Genomic DNA, 18,549 nt, shown 5'->3' with positions numbered 1-18,549 from the left:
CAGCACACTGTGATCACTGCCACCTAGTGGTTCCTTTTTCTGCAGATACATAATGCATGAAGAATCGCTACTGATAATCAGATCAAGAGTATTACTTTCCCTGGTTGCCTCTAGAACATGCTACTGAAGAAAACAATCGTGAAATAAATCCAAAAAGGCCTTTCTAGTGTTGTGAGTCACTAATCCAGAAGTCCCAGTTAATATCTGGGAAGTTAAATCACCCATTATAAGACAATCTGATTTACTGGCACACTTTATTTCCATGTGCAGTTGTTCGTTGTACTCATTAGAATCATTAGGACTGTAACACACTCCTACTGTCACACCAAACTAACTCAACATTGCACTGTCCATTTATGTCAACTGGATGTACTTCCTTAGATTTTATGTTTTTCTTAATTAACAGCATAACCCATCTTCCCTTCCTATCCTGTCTGTGCTCATTGTACTCCCTAAATTCCAATCCTGCACTGCTTATATCTGTGTGACACCATATCTCTTATATCTCAATGATATCTGCATTTGATGTCTTAACCAGCACTTCAAATTCATCAGATTTATTTACTATGCTTCTAGCATTGGTGTACATGCAAGTATACATGCACCTATTATTATTCTTAGTTACCCTAACACAGCTATTTATTTGTTTCATGATGACTCCCACTAGTCCCTATATCCCCCAGCACCCCGCCCTCTAGGCTGCTGCTCATTCTAATAGAAGCATTGTAAGAATCACTTTCACCTCTGCTTGCCGCTACTATTAACCTTTTAGTCTGTGAATCTCCCCAAGCTAGCAGTTTTCCGACCCACCTAACACTGCCTCAATAGCATTAGCAAACACTCTTGCACCCCTTCTATTTAAGTGTATCCAATCCCTGTAGATTAATGTCAGAGACAGTGAGTTTTATTGTTGGTCTGCATATTGTGTGGGTTCTGTTCTGTTGTAACTCTGCCCATTTTGCTGCAGGGCCTCTAGTGTGGGATCCCAACAGTTAACCCATGGCATCATTGTGTAGTCTGCCTCATCGGGGCAGAGGGGTGAACCGTGGATGATGCATGAGGTTGCTAGGGGGAGACACTATGGACAGTGAAAAAGGGAGCAGGAAAGATGAGAGGAACAGGTGAAGATAAAGAAGGTGATGATGGGAAGACTCTCCACCTGGAAAAATGAAGTTAAAAGGATAGCAGGGTACCCCTAGGGAAGGAGCCTATCCTCCATGAGTTAAAAGTTGTATAAGATTTGTGGAAGTAGATTCCATCAGGTGGAAAGGTTGGGATGGGAGGTCGGGAAGGACACGGGGATAGTCGAGGATTAAAGTCATAGGGACAGGTGCCCTATCTTGGAAGGGAGGTGATTGCACTGTGGATGTGCAGTTCTTCTCTCTTAGTAATCCCACACTGGCCAGGCCAGCAAATCCCATGTCATGTCTCAAGAGGGGAAAGTGACATCTGAATGGTAGGTCAAGTTTCCTTGTATGTTACACTCACTGCAGTCTAACTTGGAAGAATGTTAGAACAATAACTCTGTATGCACTTAGCCCAATTGCACACCTGTCATGCTTAAATTTACACAATTGCATTTTTTTTTTTTTTTTTTTTTAAGCTTGGAAAAAATTGGTGAGATCCAATTCTGTGGTAAAAGCAACTCCTGGGGAATAGTTTATAAGATTTGTAGTAAGTTGAGGTAACCTGTTGGAGATAACTTGTTCTATTCATGTTAATGCTCAAACTTCAAGGTCTTTGGAAGAAAGTATGCAGCTTATTCTCGATCATCTGTTAGATAATTCTATCTTAAAAATAGACTCTGACACTGGAAGTGAGGAATACTTGGAAATGAAGGAGTTAGCATTAGTAACAGCAAATAATGCAAGAAAGCAAGCTTATAAAGCATCAGCCAAAAAAAAAAAAAAAAACTACACACTGCCCATTCATGCCCTGCAAGAATTTGTCAAGTTTTTCTTTGAATATATTCAAACCACCTACTTCCACAAAAACAGCTTGAAGTTTGTTCCAACAATCAACCACCCTTAATGCAACTCTGCTCCAATTTGTACAGCAGTCTTTTATGTGAAACAATATCAGAAGCTTTCCTGAAATCCAAGTATGCAATACCAAAGTTATAAACTTGAAATGAAATTTTGAAAAAATATGACAATTGAAGTAGAGAATTATATCTGATATGCACATATATTTAAATATTTTTATAAGCATTTGTACTTATAATAAGCAGAAAAATACACCACTAACTCCCCCAGGGGCTCACATCTGGTGAGTATGGGCTTGGCACACCCAGGGTCCTGAGCTGGATATCATCATTCTTCTCTTTCTTGTTGATTCCCTTCCCTTCTCTCTCTCTCTCTCTCGAGAATTTTTTTTTTTTTTTGGCTGGTGCAGTATAAGCCTCAGGCTTCTGGGCACCATATAGCTAATAATAATAATAATTTTTCAGCAACCTGAGCAGGGTTATCAACAGTTAACCCATGGCATCAATTAGCCCAATGTGTTTCAACCCCTTCCTTCTACTGTTACTATAAACATAGTAATAGTAGTAGAAATAGTAAACATAGTAATAGTAGAACTTTGCTTCAGTTCTTTGCCAGAGACCTCATAATCTGCATTAGCTTGTCTAACTGCCTTTGTACCTTGATTACAGACTTATTTATATATACAGTAGGCTTCTGTATTACCTGTACTCCCATTCACCCCAGCTGCAAAGGAAGCACCCTGCCTTTTCCAAATCATGTGAAATGTAGAAAACTGGGGAAAAAATACAAAATTGAACATAAAGTCACATATCCTAAGGCATGCAAACAGATTATGTCGACCATGCCTAGTCAATCCTATGTGTCGCTTACAATGGTTGCAAGAGGCAAATTGATTGAACAGTTTTTGAATAACAATGATCTAAATTTACTAAACTCTGGATCTTCCACATATATTCACCTACCTACAGGATCCATTTCTATAATTGACTTGTCAATTTGTTCACCGTACATCTTTCCAATCGTGACATGGTCTGTGTTAACCAATCCCTTTAATAGCAATCACGATTATTTCCTCATTACAAATGGGTAACTGTAAATTCTGACCAACAATCCACTTGGAAGTTTAGAAAGGCAAATTGAGATGGCTATTCTGCCCAAATATGTCTAGACAGACTTTATATTCAAAAACAACCCATTAATGATGTAACTGCATACATAACCACTCAGATTCTGACAGTACCCAGTGCAACTATTCCAAAATCAAAGGCGTATCACATTCACCAGAATCACTTTGTGGAATACAGATTGCCTTCGTGCCAAACAGGAGAAAAACTGTGCGTGGAATAATTTCCAAAAGTATCCTACCACAACTAACTTAATTGCTTATAAGAGACTTAAAGCTAAAGCAAGGCAAATTAGATGGAAAGTGAAAAGTGATTCCTGGATTGCCTTTGCTTCAACTATCAAAAAAGATACCGACACCTGGACTAGGATACAGGCCCTAAATGACAAATTTGCTTGGCTGCCCTCTCCGATACTTCATTGGAAAGGGAAAGACATGTCTACTACTGAAGAAGTTTCTATTCTAACAGTGTCTGCAATTCTGCCCAGACGTGATAGGAGGGAGTATATGATGAGAGCCTTATCTATCAATTCGGCCCTGGAAAAATTGTGCAAAGCTCAAGGGGTAGAATTTTTCTCAGCCTGATCTGTGCTTGTTAACAGGAGAGACTGCTTCTACAGGGATGGGATACACTTAAATAGAAAGGGTGCAAGAATATTTGCTGATGCTATCGAGGCAATGTTAGGTGGGTCGGAAAACTGTTATTTTGGGGAGGGGATACACGGACTAATAGATTAACAATAGCCGCTGGCAGAGGTGAAAGTGATTCTTGCACTGTTTCTATTGGAATAAGCAGCAGCCTGGAAAACAAGATGCATGGTGTTTCAGAGACTGCTGGGAGTCACTGCAGTACAATTAAATGCATGGATTGTGTTAGGGTAGCTAAGAATAGGAACAGGTGCATGTATACTTGCGTATACACCAATGCTAGGAGTTTGGTAAATAAATTTGATGAATTTGAGGTGTTGGTCAAAATGTCAAAGACATTGTTGGGATATCAGAGACGTGGTGTCACACAGCTATAAGGAATGCAGAACTGGAATTTGGGGAGTACCATATGTACAGGAAGGATAGGAAGGGAGGGGGGGGGTTATGCTATTAGTTAAGAAACAAAATTCGAGGAAGTGCGGCCAGTCGACATCATTGGACTGTGCAGTGTTGAGTCAGTTTGGTGTGCCATAAGCACTGGAAGTTCAAAATTGAGAGTAGGAGTGTGTTATAGGCCTAATGACTCTGATGAGTATAATAAAAAAAACTACAGGGAAATGGCCAGTAAATCAGTGAGTCTTATAATGGGGGATTTTAATTTCCTGGATATTGACTGGAATTTGTTGGTTGGTCACTCACACACACACTAGCAAGGCTTTTGTGGATTTATTGAATGATTGTTTTCTACATCAGCATGTTCAGGAGGCAACTAGAGAGAGTAATACTCTTAATCTGATTATCAGTAGTGATTCTGATTCATCATGCATTAAGAAACTGCAGATAAAGGAACCACTAGGTGCCAGTGATCACAGTGTGCTGAAGTGGGATTTACTCAAAGAGGTAACTACCATCGGGGGTAAAGGGAAGGGTTTTTGCTTTCATAAAGGCGACTACGATGGTCTGAGACAGTATTTAAATTCTATATGGTGGGATGAACTGATGATGTTACCAACAGCAAATTCAAAATGGGAGGCATGCCAAGAATTAATCTTGGAAGCGTTCAAGTTTTTGACCTAAATGGATGTCAGATGAACTAATGAGACATGTGGCAGAGAAGAAAAATGCATGGGATACATATAAATTAATGGGTGACGTGGAAGCCTATGATAGATATAATGTGGTCTGTAACCAAGTCACAAAGGAGATTAGGCAGGCAAAGACATTATGAGAAATCATTGGCAAAGGATGCAAAGAAAAACAGCAAAGAAGTCTTTACCTGTGTAAACTCTAGAAAGAAAGTGATGAATCAGATTGGTGCACTGGATATTGATGGTTCAACTGTTGATGATCCTGCTCAGGTGGCTAACAAACTAAATGAATATTTTGCATTGACATTCGCACATGAGGAGTTATTCAGGGAGGGGAATACCAGAGGTGTATTCAACTCTGGCAGTAAACTAGATAATCTTGTAATAACTGAGAGGAAAGTGGAGGAGAAATTGTTGAAGTTAAACACAAGAAAGGCACCTGGGGTGGATGGAATCTATCCAGTTATATTAAAGGAGGCAGCAAAGGAAGTAAGCAAATCCTTAGCCATAATTATGAGAGCTTCCCTGGACTCAGGGGAGGTACCCATGGACTGGAGATGTGCAAATGTGACCCTAATCCACAAAGGAGGATCAAAGGGAGACACAGCTAATTACAGACCTTAGTTTAACTTCTGTTCCAGGGAAATTAATGGAGGCACTGGTTGAAGAAGCATTGTGGATCATCTAGACAAGACTTCAGTTATAGCTCGGACACAGCATGGGTTTGTTAATGGGAAGTCTTGTCTGACCAATTTGATTGGATTCTATGATGTAGTCACAAAGGAACTGGATGCAAAGAATAACTTTGATATCATATATTTGGATCTTAGAAAAGCCTTTGATACCGTAGCACATGGAAGACTGCTTCACAAATTAGAGCATTGTGGCATTGGAGGCAAATTGCTGCTATGGATAAAGGGATGGTTGAGTGGAAGAAGACAGAGAGTGGTAATCAATGGACACTGCTCTTCGTGGACTAATGTTATTAGTGGAGGCCCTCAGGGTTCAGTGTTGGGTCCATTGTTGTTTTCTGTATTTATAAATGATATTGATGAACTTGGACATTAAGCCTGATGGCTTAATGTCCAAGTTCGCAGACGATACGAAGGTTGGCAGGGTTGTTAATGACATTAATAACAGTACACTGCTGCAACAAGATCTAGAAAAGTTGAGCAGATGGGCTGAGAATTGCAAATGAAGTTTAACCTTGACAAATGTAAAGTACTACATATGGGAAGAAATTATCCCAGAGTAACGTATAAACTCTGTGGTACCACTGACAGTGGTAGAGAGTGAAAAGGACCTGGGGGGTAATTGTGCAGGCAGATATGAAGTTTTCTGAGCAGTGCAGACGGTCTGCAAGAGTAGCTCATGGTATCTTTTCAATGATATACAGGAATTTTTCTAGCAGGGATAAAGAGGTGATTATCCCCTTTTATAAGGCAATGGGCAGACCACACCTTGAGTACTGTATACAGGTCTGGAGGCCTCATTTTAAGAAGGATGTAGAGCTGTTGGAACGAGTACAGAGAAGGGCAACAAGATTAGTGAATGGAACAAAGTGTTGCTCTTACGAAGAAAGGCTTAAGTTTTGCAAATTACAGTTTATGGAGACTAGGCACCTGCGAGCTGATCTGATTGAGTTATATTAAGCCTTGAATGGTTTGAGCATGCTCAATGCAGATGGGATTCTTCGTCTTGCTCAGAATAATCGCCTGAGAGGGCATAAATTCAAATTGAGGGAAGACAGTTGGGATAGATGTTCGGAAGTTTGCCTTTAGCCAGCGGGTGGTTGATTGCCGGAACAAACTTCCAAACTTGACAAACATTTGGAGCGAGTGGATGGGTGAGATAAAGTTTTTTTTGGTTTTTTTTTTTTTTTTTGGCTGATGCTATTTAAGCTTGTTTTCTTGCATCATGTGCCTTGCTAATGCTATGCCAGGTATATGATTGTTGTATAAATTGCATTCAGGTAGCATGGAGAAGGGGAGTGGGGATGGAATTACTACTATGCTAACAGAATGGCTTATTAGTTGGAGATGCAGGGTGGTTGCAAATGACCACTGCACATTCATGAACTAATGGGATGAGCGGAATTCAGCAAAGGTTGGTGTTTTGGCCTCCTTACTGTTTTTAATGTTTATTAATGACATTTATGTAGATATTTAAATTTTGATGTCTAATTTTCTGATGATACAAAGATGGACACACTAGTTAATGATAGTTACCAGGATAGGGTAACTATCACTTCACAAAGATTTAGAAAAATTACCATATTTGATGGCATACAGGATGCACCCACATTTTAGAAAGGAAAATTAAGGGGAAAAAAGTTTGTGTAATTAGGCATTTAATATTTATTCTAATGTGTATAGTAGGAAAAAAGCCCATCTTAAACATATGATCAGAACAGCATGAAAAATACTAATACTGTATAATAATACATTAATTAATTATTAATTATACATTATTTAATTATTAGTGTTCTGCAAAGGGAAAGTTCAGTCATTTTGAAAACCAAAAAAATTATTGCCTTCAAATCCCAAAAACTCTTCCTTGCTATGCCTTGCTATCAGTCTTCAGATAATGCAGTGTCTTCAGTGCCAACAAGGACATTATTAATTCCAGCCATCTTGAAAAACTTTATAATTATTTTACCACTTATATTTCTCCAAGATTCCTTAACCCATTTACACACCTGTGCAATGGTGGGCCACTTCATTCTTCCTGTGGGTGTGAGGTCATGATTGGTTTCTCCCATCCATTTTTTCCACTGTTCTCGTATTTTGTTTAAATGGCTTGATTATGGACACATCCAAAGGCTGCAATTGGTTTGTTAGTTCACCAGGAATGACAACTACCTGTGTATTCAATTCCCTCACCCTCTTTTTAATGACTTCAGTTCTATGGACTCTGAACTGGTCCCAAATGAAAAGAGATGGTTTGTTAAGAGACCACCAGGATACCTTGCCCATATTTTTTGGAGCCATAAATTCATTCCAGATTCATCCATCCATCATTTTGGATGAATATGAACAAATACACCTTCTGGAATTTTTTCCTTAGGTTGAATTTTTCTTTTAAATATTAAAAATTGTGGTAGTTTTGTGCCGTCAGCACAGCAGGCCAAAACTACTGTGTACTGTGTTTTCTAATGCCCGGTGGTTTTTATTGACACTGTTTTACACACTTTGATATTCACAGTTTTGTTGGATGGTGCATCAAAAATTAGTGGGACCTCATCCATATTTCCCATTTGGTCAATTTCAAAAGAAGTTCATTTTCGTGCTGTTATTACAAATTTAAGAAATTCCAGTATTTTTTTTTTCATAATCTGCTGGTAATTTTTGTCCAATTGATGTTTTTGTACACATTGATAATTCATGCCTTTGCATGAATTGGTAACACCAACCTTCTGTTCCAGAAAAATTCGGAATTCCTCGTCCTTCTGCTAGTATCCTGGCCATTTTGGTAGAAACACTTCTTCCTAAATTCCTTTCATCTGCTACCCACTTTTTTACATCTTGTTCAAGTACTGGCCAATGTAAGGCAGGACAATGAAGGTTATGCTTACTGTTTTTTTTAGCAGCTTGAAGTTCTTTTTCTTGCTTCTGCCAGACGCATATAATTTTTTCCATAGCAGTGGCCCAAAAAATCTTTCCACAGCTTTGTTACCATGTTTTTTAGCACGTTTAGTTTATATCCAATAGTGTAATTCAACCTCTTTTCTCCCACAGCCATTTTCTGAGGGTAAAATATTTTGAAATAATGTCAAACTCCTAGATTAAACAATATTGTTACAAAACGGGGTTCTGATTAAAAACAACTGGTATACAATTAACACTGTTCTTTATTTTATTTCAGTCACCCACGTTGATTACAATTCATTGTCATGATTATAGTCACTTCACGCAATTAAAGTACACTACTGTACACGGAGACACACTCAACAACACGAAAGCATGCACAGAACTAACTGGCCTACCGGTCATGCCACCTTTTAAAGGATCGGCGAACTATTGGGAAACCTGGAGAAGAATCTTGATGCTTCCATCACCTTCTAAGGCTTTTTTTGTGTTCCCTGGCTTTCGAAACTTCTTGGAACTGACTCCAAACAACTGTGCAAGTCCAAAAGTACCTTAGGGTGTCCTGTTATCCTTCAGAAACGAAAATATTCTGACCGAATGGCAAAATACAACCTGCCTGCTCGCTCCAGTGCCAATGAGCGAGGGCTCACTTCTGCATATAGGACTCAGGGTGATTTTTCCAAGGCATTTTTTTGGAAAAAACATGCGTCTTATATGCCATCAAATCCGGTAAGCAGATTGACTGTAAAATGGCAATTGAGGTATTTAACAGTGATAAATGCATTATTGCAAACTTAGTAGTGAAGTATGAAAACGGTATAAGGGTAATTGTGTGGTCTGAAGTTCTCTTTGCAGTGCAAACAAACTACTTGAACAGTTCATGACATTCTGTCAGTGTTATATAGGAACTTTATCAAACGGGAACAAAGAGGTGATTATCGCAGTTGTTTAACGCAGTGGTTAGGCTACAAGTGAGATACTGTACATGTTTGGAAACCTCATTTTAGGAAGGACATAGATCTGTTTGAAAAGTGTATAGATGAGCAGATGATATAGATTTGTTGCAGGCACAAAAGGATATTCTTACCAAGAAAGAATGGGATTCTATAAATTACAGTCTCTGGAAATTATACATTTGTTGTGACCTAACTGGAGTGTATAGTGCTTTAAAAGATGCTGATGGCATCTTTAATCTTTCTGAGTGGCGCCTCCGTAGCCAGGTCAGAAGGAGCAACAGTGCATAGCACACGCTTCTTGATTAGACTGGGGTTCGAGCCCGTCACCACCAAATACGGAGGATGCGGAAAGGTCAAGGGAATGACCACCGCATATCCCGGAGCAATATGGCCTTAGTTGCTAATGCTCCTAAAAACCAAGAAACAACAACAAACATCTTTCTGAGATGTTGCCAATGCGCCATTAAACACCAAACCAACCAACCAACCAATCAACCAACTATCTGAGATGAAACACATAAGGGAAAATATATTCAAAATGGAAATTTTGCATTCATCCAAAGGCTGTTCAATTGTTGGAATAAACTTCCACCTAGTGTAATATCTTAAGTTCTATTTATAATATACAACTGCACATTAATTAAAATTTACCAAGAAAAACTTGCAATTTTGAAGTTCATGAAGTGACTTTAAAATCTGTTTTCACCCCAATTCAACCTGAGCTGAAGGCTTTAGGAAAATGTCTTCATCCTTCAGAAGCCAAAGAATAATGTTTCTGTGGTACTTTCCTATGATACTTATACTACTCTCAAAGTCATTAAAGTTATTCTGTTTGCCCATGTGCTAGCTGAATTGCACATATATACACACATATACACACTGCCCCCCCCCCCATATCGGACTACTTGTTCAACATGCGACACTCTGACAGAGCAGTCAGTTCCTTGAGTGATGGAGCACTAGTCGCTGAATCTATCATTTATTTATATTGTATTGTTATGCTTTTACCAATTGCTATTATGATAGAGGGTATTACTAGTTTATTGAAAATAATATCTTAAATGTTTTTATTTTTCTGTTTGATTTTATTAATTAGTTATTACAATATATAAAGCTTGTTTTTAATTTGTTCAGGAACTTGAATGGAAAACAAGATATCCTGTTTACCCTTGACGATGAGCTGGTTAAAAAGAAGGACATTGGCAATAATGTCTCCATGCCTAAAGATCATCGTTTTTTGATCTCTAATGTTGCCAATCAGACTCTTGCAGTATTTTCACAGCTACGAGGTAAAAAGTAGTACTTGTTGTTATCGTTGTTTTCTACAATAGAACTTGGCTAATTCAAAGTATTAGTTATCTTGTCCTGAATCTCCATTTTCTATGATAAAAAAAAAAAAAAAACTTGGATTCAAAGCCTAGTGTCTATTGTTGGATAATTTAAAATCAGTCTGGCTGTTTGTCATACTAACGATTTGTTGTACAGTGTATACAAATTTTCCCTTCACAATATGAAAGAAATTACTAGCATTTAATTTTTTTCTACTCATTTCAGTAAACTCGTTAACAGCCAACTGTTAATTTCTTATTAGCAGTATAAACAATAGAATTGAAACTTAACAGTATTTAATATAAATATTTGTTTTTGTAGTTATTAATGAGAGCAAACATGTAATACACATCTTTCTTTTGCATGTCTTGAGTATAGCCAGCTCACTTAATTTACTTTATCTGTAATAAAGTAATTAATCTTAAGATCTCCTCCAAATGTTTATGTATAATTATGATGCACAAATAAAGTGGAAGTTTCTAGTATATTTTGACTAGAGGTTACATCTACAAAATTATACCCATTTAAAAATCACATGCTTGTTTTACATTCTTAGTTTTAAAAAAACACAAATTTTTTGATTCCAAAGTATTACTATTTAGTAATTAGGCAGAACTATGCAAGGAACAAACTTTTTTTTCTGCATCAGTCAGAAAAAAAAAACAAAAAAAAAAAAAAAAACAGAATATTCATGCTATTCCCATTCCCATAAGGTAATCAACCACAACCAGTTTTTCAGTTTTACTTTAAGCTTAGTCAGATTCACTGCCTGCACTACTTTGGAAGGTAACTTATCCCAGTCTTCGACAACTGCTAGCCATAAGTGATTGTAAGATAAAATCTTTTGTTTTTCCTTGAAATTTTATGTTTCTGTCCCCTGGTTCATATCTCACATGAGGGTGAACAGATCTTCCTCTTTCATTTTACTCAATCCCTTCAGAGCTTTCTCTGAACCCTCTACAGAAGTTCTGTGTCTGTTTTAGGCGCAGTCTTGAGATCTAAGTACAATATTCCAAATGTAGTCTAACCATCACCTTATAAAGAAGGACAATGGCATCCTTCTCCCTACTAGCAAAGGTCCTCGAAATCATAGACATGATGCTGTGTGCCTTCCTAGCCACCTCTTTACACTACATAGAAAATTTTATGTCAGATTGAATTTCGTGAAATTTCAGAAAATTTCATATCATAACACCTGAGTTTTTTTTTTTTTTTGTGTGTGTCTTGAGCCACTTTTAGTCTCTCCTCCATCCGGCTAATACATTACACTCCAGGATTTCTGTTCCCCAAATGCATCACTTTATATTTAGAAATATTAAACTTTAGTTTCCATTTTTTGAACAATACAAGTGGTAGATGACTCTCATCAACCGGTGAAATACCACCACTTTGCTTATTGGGGGCTTGAAGTGGTGAAACCCATGTTTAGTCTCTAGAGCAAAGTTTCCGGCATCCCCCCCCCCATACTTATCCTTCCACTCGTGCATGGTACTAAGTACTATAGGTTTTGATAGCTTTTGTGTTTTGGGTTTCCATTAAAAAAAAAACCGAACCCAGCACCAATCCTTTAGTAACACCACTTATTATGTTGGTCCACCTGAAGACTGACTGTATATGACAATCCTCTGTCTCCTTTCTTTAAGCCAGTGTGCAATCCAACTTAGGACCTAATCAGTAATTCCAACTTAATCCAGTTGCAAACTTCCATGAGGGACCATATAAAAAGCTTTTCCAAGGTCTAGATATATAGTTGTTACCAAAATCTGTGCTTTATGACTACATCATAGTAATTTCCCAGATTAGCCAGGCATGACTTCCCCTTAACAAAACAATGACAGGATCCGTTCACGATTCGATTCTTGACCAGATGGTTCTGAATGGCATCGTTAACCATAGACCCAGCGATCCTCTCTAACACAGAAGCCCAAGCCCAACTCACTGACCTGTAGTCACCTACCTCTTGTTTGGCACCACCTTTGTTTATTGAGGAGACATTAGCACTTCTCCAGTCCAAGTATTTCTTTCCAGAGTCCAGTGATGCTCTCATTTGTATTCTCAACAGTTTGATACCCTTTTAATTACAACTGAATATATGCCATCTTCCATTGAAGCCTTGCCCTCCTTTAATCTCAGTAGAATTTTCTAACAAATGCTTGTCTGATCATTGATCTCAGATGTTACTTAGTTTACAGTAGTCTGATACTTTAATATTTCTCAGAGTTTCATGCTTCCTTTCAAATGTAAATATGAGTGAGAAATGTGTTCAGCTTGTCTGCTATGCCTGCTGGACTTTTTATGGACCTTCCTCTGCAACCAATTAATGGACTTATTGGATTTACTTTCTTCTTTCCGATGTTCACGTATGAGAATTCCTTATCCCCATTATTAGATATCTTTGTTAGTGCTTTATTATAATCAATTTTCACCTGTCTTACTTCAGCAGTGGCTTTGTTACATATTCTCTTATGCTCATTATCATCATCAGCCATTTTCAATCCACTGCAAGATGAAGGCCTCTCCAGCAACTTTCCATTTCCTTCTGTTTTGTGCAATGGCCATCCATTTACTACCCACAAACTCGTGAAATTCATCTGCCCATCTCTGTCATTGTCTTCCAAGTTTTCTTCTACCTCCTCTTGGGTACCATTCTGTTATTTTCTTAGTCCATGTGTCATTGTGTCTTTGGGCAATGTGTCCTACCCAAGACCATTTTAATTCTTTAGTTTTGATAAGAATGTCCTTTACTTGAATTTGCTACCTAATCCATGTGTTTCTCTTCTTATCTAACACTCTGATTCCCAATATAATTCATTCTATTCTTCGCTGTGTAGTTCTCAGCTTCTCTTCCATTCTTTTGGTGAATGCCCAAGTTTCGCTTCCGCAAGTCATGGTGGGGAGTATACATTGGTTCATTATTTTACGTTTCTAACAAATTGGGATGTTACTGCTCAGTATGTGACTATATTTCCTGAATGCTATCCATCCAAAATTTATTCTTCTCTTGACTTCCAGCCATTTATCATTATTATAAAAATAGACTTGTCCCAGATAAGTATGACTCCATCTTTTCAATTACTGCTCCTTCAATCATTATATCTCTTTCTGTGGCATACTTGTTCATCATTACTTTTGTTTTAGCCATATTCATCTTTAGTCCAAAATCCTTACTAACTCTGCATAACTGATTAAGATTTTCCTCTAATTCTTTGGGATCGTCGCTTATGACCACAATGTCATCTGCAAATCGTGAATTGTTTAAGTACTCTCTATTCACATTGACTCTTTCTGCGACCAGTCTAATCTTTTAATAGCTTCAAGAGCAGCAGTAAACAACTTTGGAGATATTGTGTCTCCTTGTCGAACTCCTTTCTCAATTTTAAATTTGCTACTGTCTTTGTCTAGTCTAATAAAGGAGGTAGCGTTCTCATATATTTTCTTCAAAATCATAATATACAGCAGCCTACCGTTATAACACGATTCGCTATAACGCTTTTCTTATATTATAACCCATATCTGACTACAACGCTGTCACAGATCACTATAACGCTCTTTTACAGATTACATTTTTGGCATATTTAACGAAATCATTTCATTGATGGAGTCGATAGCTTGAAAATGAATATCAAAACAGCATTAAAACGTTTCCCATGCCGACTTGAGAAATTTTCCCACGCTCAGTGATATATTCTTGCACGTTAATTTAATTGCAGTACAGTGACTTGTTACGTAGTTCCGAGATCAACATTTTAAAAAATGATGAAGTATATTGCTTGTAATATTTGCGTTACAGCAGGCCCCCGTTATAACGCGGTTCGCTATACGCTGATTCGCTATAACGCTGTTCTTATATTATAACCCGTATCTGACTATAACGCTGTCACAGATCACTATAACGCTCTTTTACAGATTACATTTTTGACATAACGCAATCGTTTCATTTGATGGAGTCGATAGCTTGAAAATGAATAGCAAAACAGCATTAAAACGTTTCCCACGCCGACTTGAGAAATTTTCCCACGCTCAGTGAAATTTTCTCGCATGCTAATTTAGTTTCAGTACAGTGACTTGTTACGTAGTTCCGAGATCAACATTTTAAAAAATGACCAAGTATATTGCTTGTAATATTTGCGTTATATGAATTTATCCGAAGTCTAGTCATCACTCAGTAGAGTATTAGACATCGTGCCTAACGGAAAGTTTACTTAAATATTGTATCATAATTAATTCAACCAACGCAGTTACATTTTCGAAGAGCTAATAATGACTGATAGGAATGAAAAAGCAACAACGTCTGGGCGCAGTACGAAGACTATAAATGTAAGAAAAAGACTGAATTTGAAAATTAAATTAGACGTTTTGAAGCGAATCGATTCCAGTCAACGACAAATGGATGTGTGCCATAATTTAGGGCTTGCAACTTTAACTGTAAGAACAATTATAAAAAAATAAAGAATTAATTTTTGCAGCGGGAAAGATAGCTGTTCCACTGCAAGCAACTAGGACTAGGCCGGCTATTAGGATTGAAATGGAAAGACTAATTTTATTGAAGATAATATTCCAATGCAGAATTCAGTTAAGTTAAATATTAAAAAGAGAGAGAGAGAGAGAGAGAGAGAGAGAGAGAGAGAGAGAGAGAGAGAGAGAGAGAGAGATTAGCCAATATGATGATCTGAAGAAAACTCGCCTAAAAAAAAAAAAAAAAAAAAAAAGTGGAACAATTTAAAACTGGTAAGGGCTGGTTGAATAGATTTAAAATCCAGGGAGAAGCCGCAAGTGCAGATCATGGAGCCGAAACTTTCAAAAAAGAACTTTTGTTAAAATTATTGAAGAGGGGTATTATGTGTTATACTTCTCAAGTTTTTAACATAGCTGAAGCAGGACTTTTGTGGAAACGAATGCCTAAAAGAAGTTTCATATTGAAAGAAGAAAAAAACATGCCAGGTTTCAAAGCGGCGAAGGATCGGTTGTCTTTATTGTTGGTTGTAACGCTGCGGGGGATTTAAAATTAATACCCCTTTTAATTTATTTGGAAGAGGGCCAAAGTTCAACTCAAAATCCACACATTTTTCATGATTAAATTCATCAATTCAATTAAATTCATTATTTTAATTGGAATTTTAAATTTACTTTTGATACGCAAGTAGTTACCACATAATTATACGTATGCAATGCAGAATATTTTATATGTGCAAATATTTGAATATTAAATATTTTGACCGACATTTGTGCATCTTTTCATTACTGTTTATTATTCATTAGGAAATATCCTGTGGCACCGACCGCAGCTCATAAATACGTAGCTACCTTATGGGAAAGCGGCGCTCGCTTAGCGCTGATTCACTTAGCGCTCTGTTTTTCTGGAACGAATGATCAGCGTTAAGCTGGGGTCTTTCCCATGCCGACTTGAGAAATTTTCCCACGCTCAGTGATATTTTCTTGCACGTTAATTTAATTGCAGTACAGTGACTTGTTACGTAGTTCCGAGATCAACATTTTAAAAAATGATGAAGTATATTGCTTGTAATATTTGCGTTATATGCATTTATCCGAAATCTAGTCATCACTCAGTACAGTATTAGATATCGTGCGTAACGGACAGTTTACTTGAACATTGTATCATAATTAATGCAACCAACGCAGTTACATTTTCGAAGAGTTAATAATGGCGGATAAGAATGAAAAAGCAACAACGTCTGGGCACAGTACGAAGACTATAAAGGTAAGAAAAAGACTAAATTTGAAAATTAAATTAAGACGTTTTGAAGCGAATCGATTCCGGTCAAAGACAAGCGGATATGTGCCATAATTTAGGACTTGCAAGTTTAACAGTAAGAACAATTATAAAAAAATAAAGAATTAATTTTAGCAGCGGGAAAGATAGCTGTTCCATTGCAAGCAACTAGGGCTAGGCTGGCTATTAGGATTTTATTGAAGATAATATCCAATGCAGAATTCAGTTAAGTTAAATATTATAAAAAAAAAAAAAAAGAGAGAGAGAGAGAGAGATTAGCCAATATGATGATCTGAAAAAAACTCACCTAAAAAAAAATGTGGAACCATTTACAACTAGTAAGGGCTGGTTGAATAGATTTAAAATCCAGGGAGAAGTCCCAAGTGCAGATTAAGGTAAGGAGCCGAAACTTGTGACTTGTCCCTGGATTTAAAATCCATGATGGAGTCCTAAAAGAAGTTTCAACATGAAACTTCTTTTAGGCATTCGTTTCCACAAAAGTCCTACTTCTCAACAAGTTTTAACATAGATGAAGCAGGACTTTTGTGGAAACGAATGCCTAAAAGAAGTTTCATATTGAAAGAAGAAAAAAACATGCCAGATTTCAAAGCGGCGAAGGATCGGTTGACTTTATTGTTGGGTGGTAATGCTTCGGGGGATTTAAAATTAATGCCCCTTTTAGTTTATTTGGAAGAGGGCCAAAGTTCAACCCAAAATCGACATATTTTTCTTGATTAAATTCATCAATTAAATTAAATCAATTTAGATCAATCAAATTCATGATTTTAATTGGAATTTTAAGTTTAATTTTGATACTTAAGTAGTTATCACATAATTATATACGTATGTAATGCAGAATATTTTATATGTACAAATATTTGAATATTAAATATTTTGACCGACATTTGTGCATCTTTTCACTACCGTTTATTATTGATTAGGAAATATCCTGTGGCACCGACTGCAACTCACAAATACATATGTTACCTTATGGGAATGCGGCACTCGCTTAGTGCGGATTCTCTTAGGCTCTGTTTTTCCGGAACGAATTATCAGCGTTAAGCGGGGGTCACCTGTATAGGATATCTATGCCTTGTCTTTCCAGTGCCCGAAACATTGTCTTATGCTGTATGGAGTCAAATGCCTGGCATAATGGTGTTTTATATTCATTTGCTTTCTTCATTAGCTGTGATATTACATGAAAGTGATCCATAGTTGAAAATACTGTCCTAAAGCCAGCTTGCTCTTTCGGTTGATTCTCATCAAGTATTCTTTCTAACCTGTAAGTAATGACCCCTGTGGACAATTTGTAGATGTGGGATAACAAGCTAATTGGTCTATAATATCCAATTTCTAATTTATCTCATATATCTCATCATAATTTTGTTATGCAACAAAATTATGATTGCATTATTCCACTCCTTAGACATCTTGTCTCTCCTAATGTATTTTGTGAAGAGTCTTACCAGTTTCTGTGTCATGTCCCTTCCTCCTAAATTTAACAACTCTACAGTAACTTCATTTTCACCTGGGAAGCCGACCGGGCTAGCCGAGTGGGTAAAGTACCTGCCCGGCAACCCAAAGGTCGCGGGTTCGATTCCCGCCTCGGGCTTGGATCAAAGTACTACAAAAACCTTGGGAGGTGCAATATGGCCACAGAAGCCGATGCGCCAACAACTACCAAAAATCAATCAATCAATTTTCACCTGGGATTTTTTGATTTTCAATTTTCTTAAATGCATGTTCTACCTCACCGAGGATATCGAATATTGTATGTGTAGCTAATCTGTGAATTAGCTACACATACAACACTACACACACTACATCTCCACTGCTGGCATCAATCTTTTCTGCTTATTTTATTTGTTCATTTGAATTATTTGAATTATTCCTTCTCTGCTTCAGATTCAGCATCATTTGTCTTTCTAACATGTTGATACAAATAATAATAATAATCTAGTTTATTTTAAAATTTTCTTCCTCATTACAAGTGTTTCCTCCTGATTTTTTCCAATCACTTGGGGGAGATTGAAGTCACCCATAATAAGACATTCACGCTTGCTTGCCCATTCCATCTGTGTGTAGAGACTGCCATCATATTC

General features: G+C 37.2%; 1 protein-coding gene across 1 annotated transcript in view; it reads left to right on the top strand.

Annotated features, from left to right (window-relative positions):
• Positions 1 to 18,549, top strand: part of TfIIFbeta (transcription factor TFIIFbeta) — a 189,868-nt gene that overhangs the window by 78,938 nt on the left and 92,381 nt on the right. The window contains exon 3 of the mRNA XM_090381266.1: positions 10,522 to 10,676. Within this exon, the coding sequence (XP_090237392.1) occupies positions 10,522 to 10,676 (155 nt within the window). The remainder of the gene's footprint in view (positions 1 to 10,521; positions 10,677 to 18,549) is intronic.

Source organism: Mastigoproctus giganteus, chromosome 9, assembly GCF_048544385.1.
Source record: "Mastigoproctus giganteus isolate SK-2022 chromosome 9, ASM4854438v1, whole genome shotgun sequence".
Classification (NCBI taxonomy): Eukaryota; Metazoa; Arthropoda; class Arachnida; order Uropygi; family Thelyphonidae; genus Mastigoproctus; species Mastigoproctus giganteus.
The sequence above is the reverse complement of the archived record's forward strand: the minus strand, read 5'-3'. Positions and strand labels throughout refer to the sequence as shown.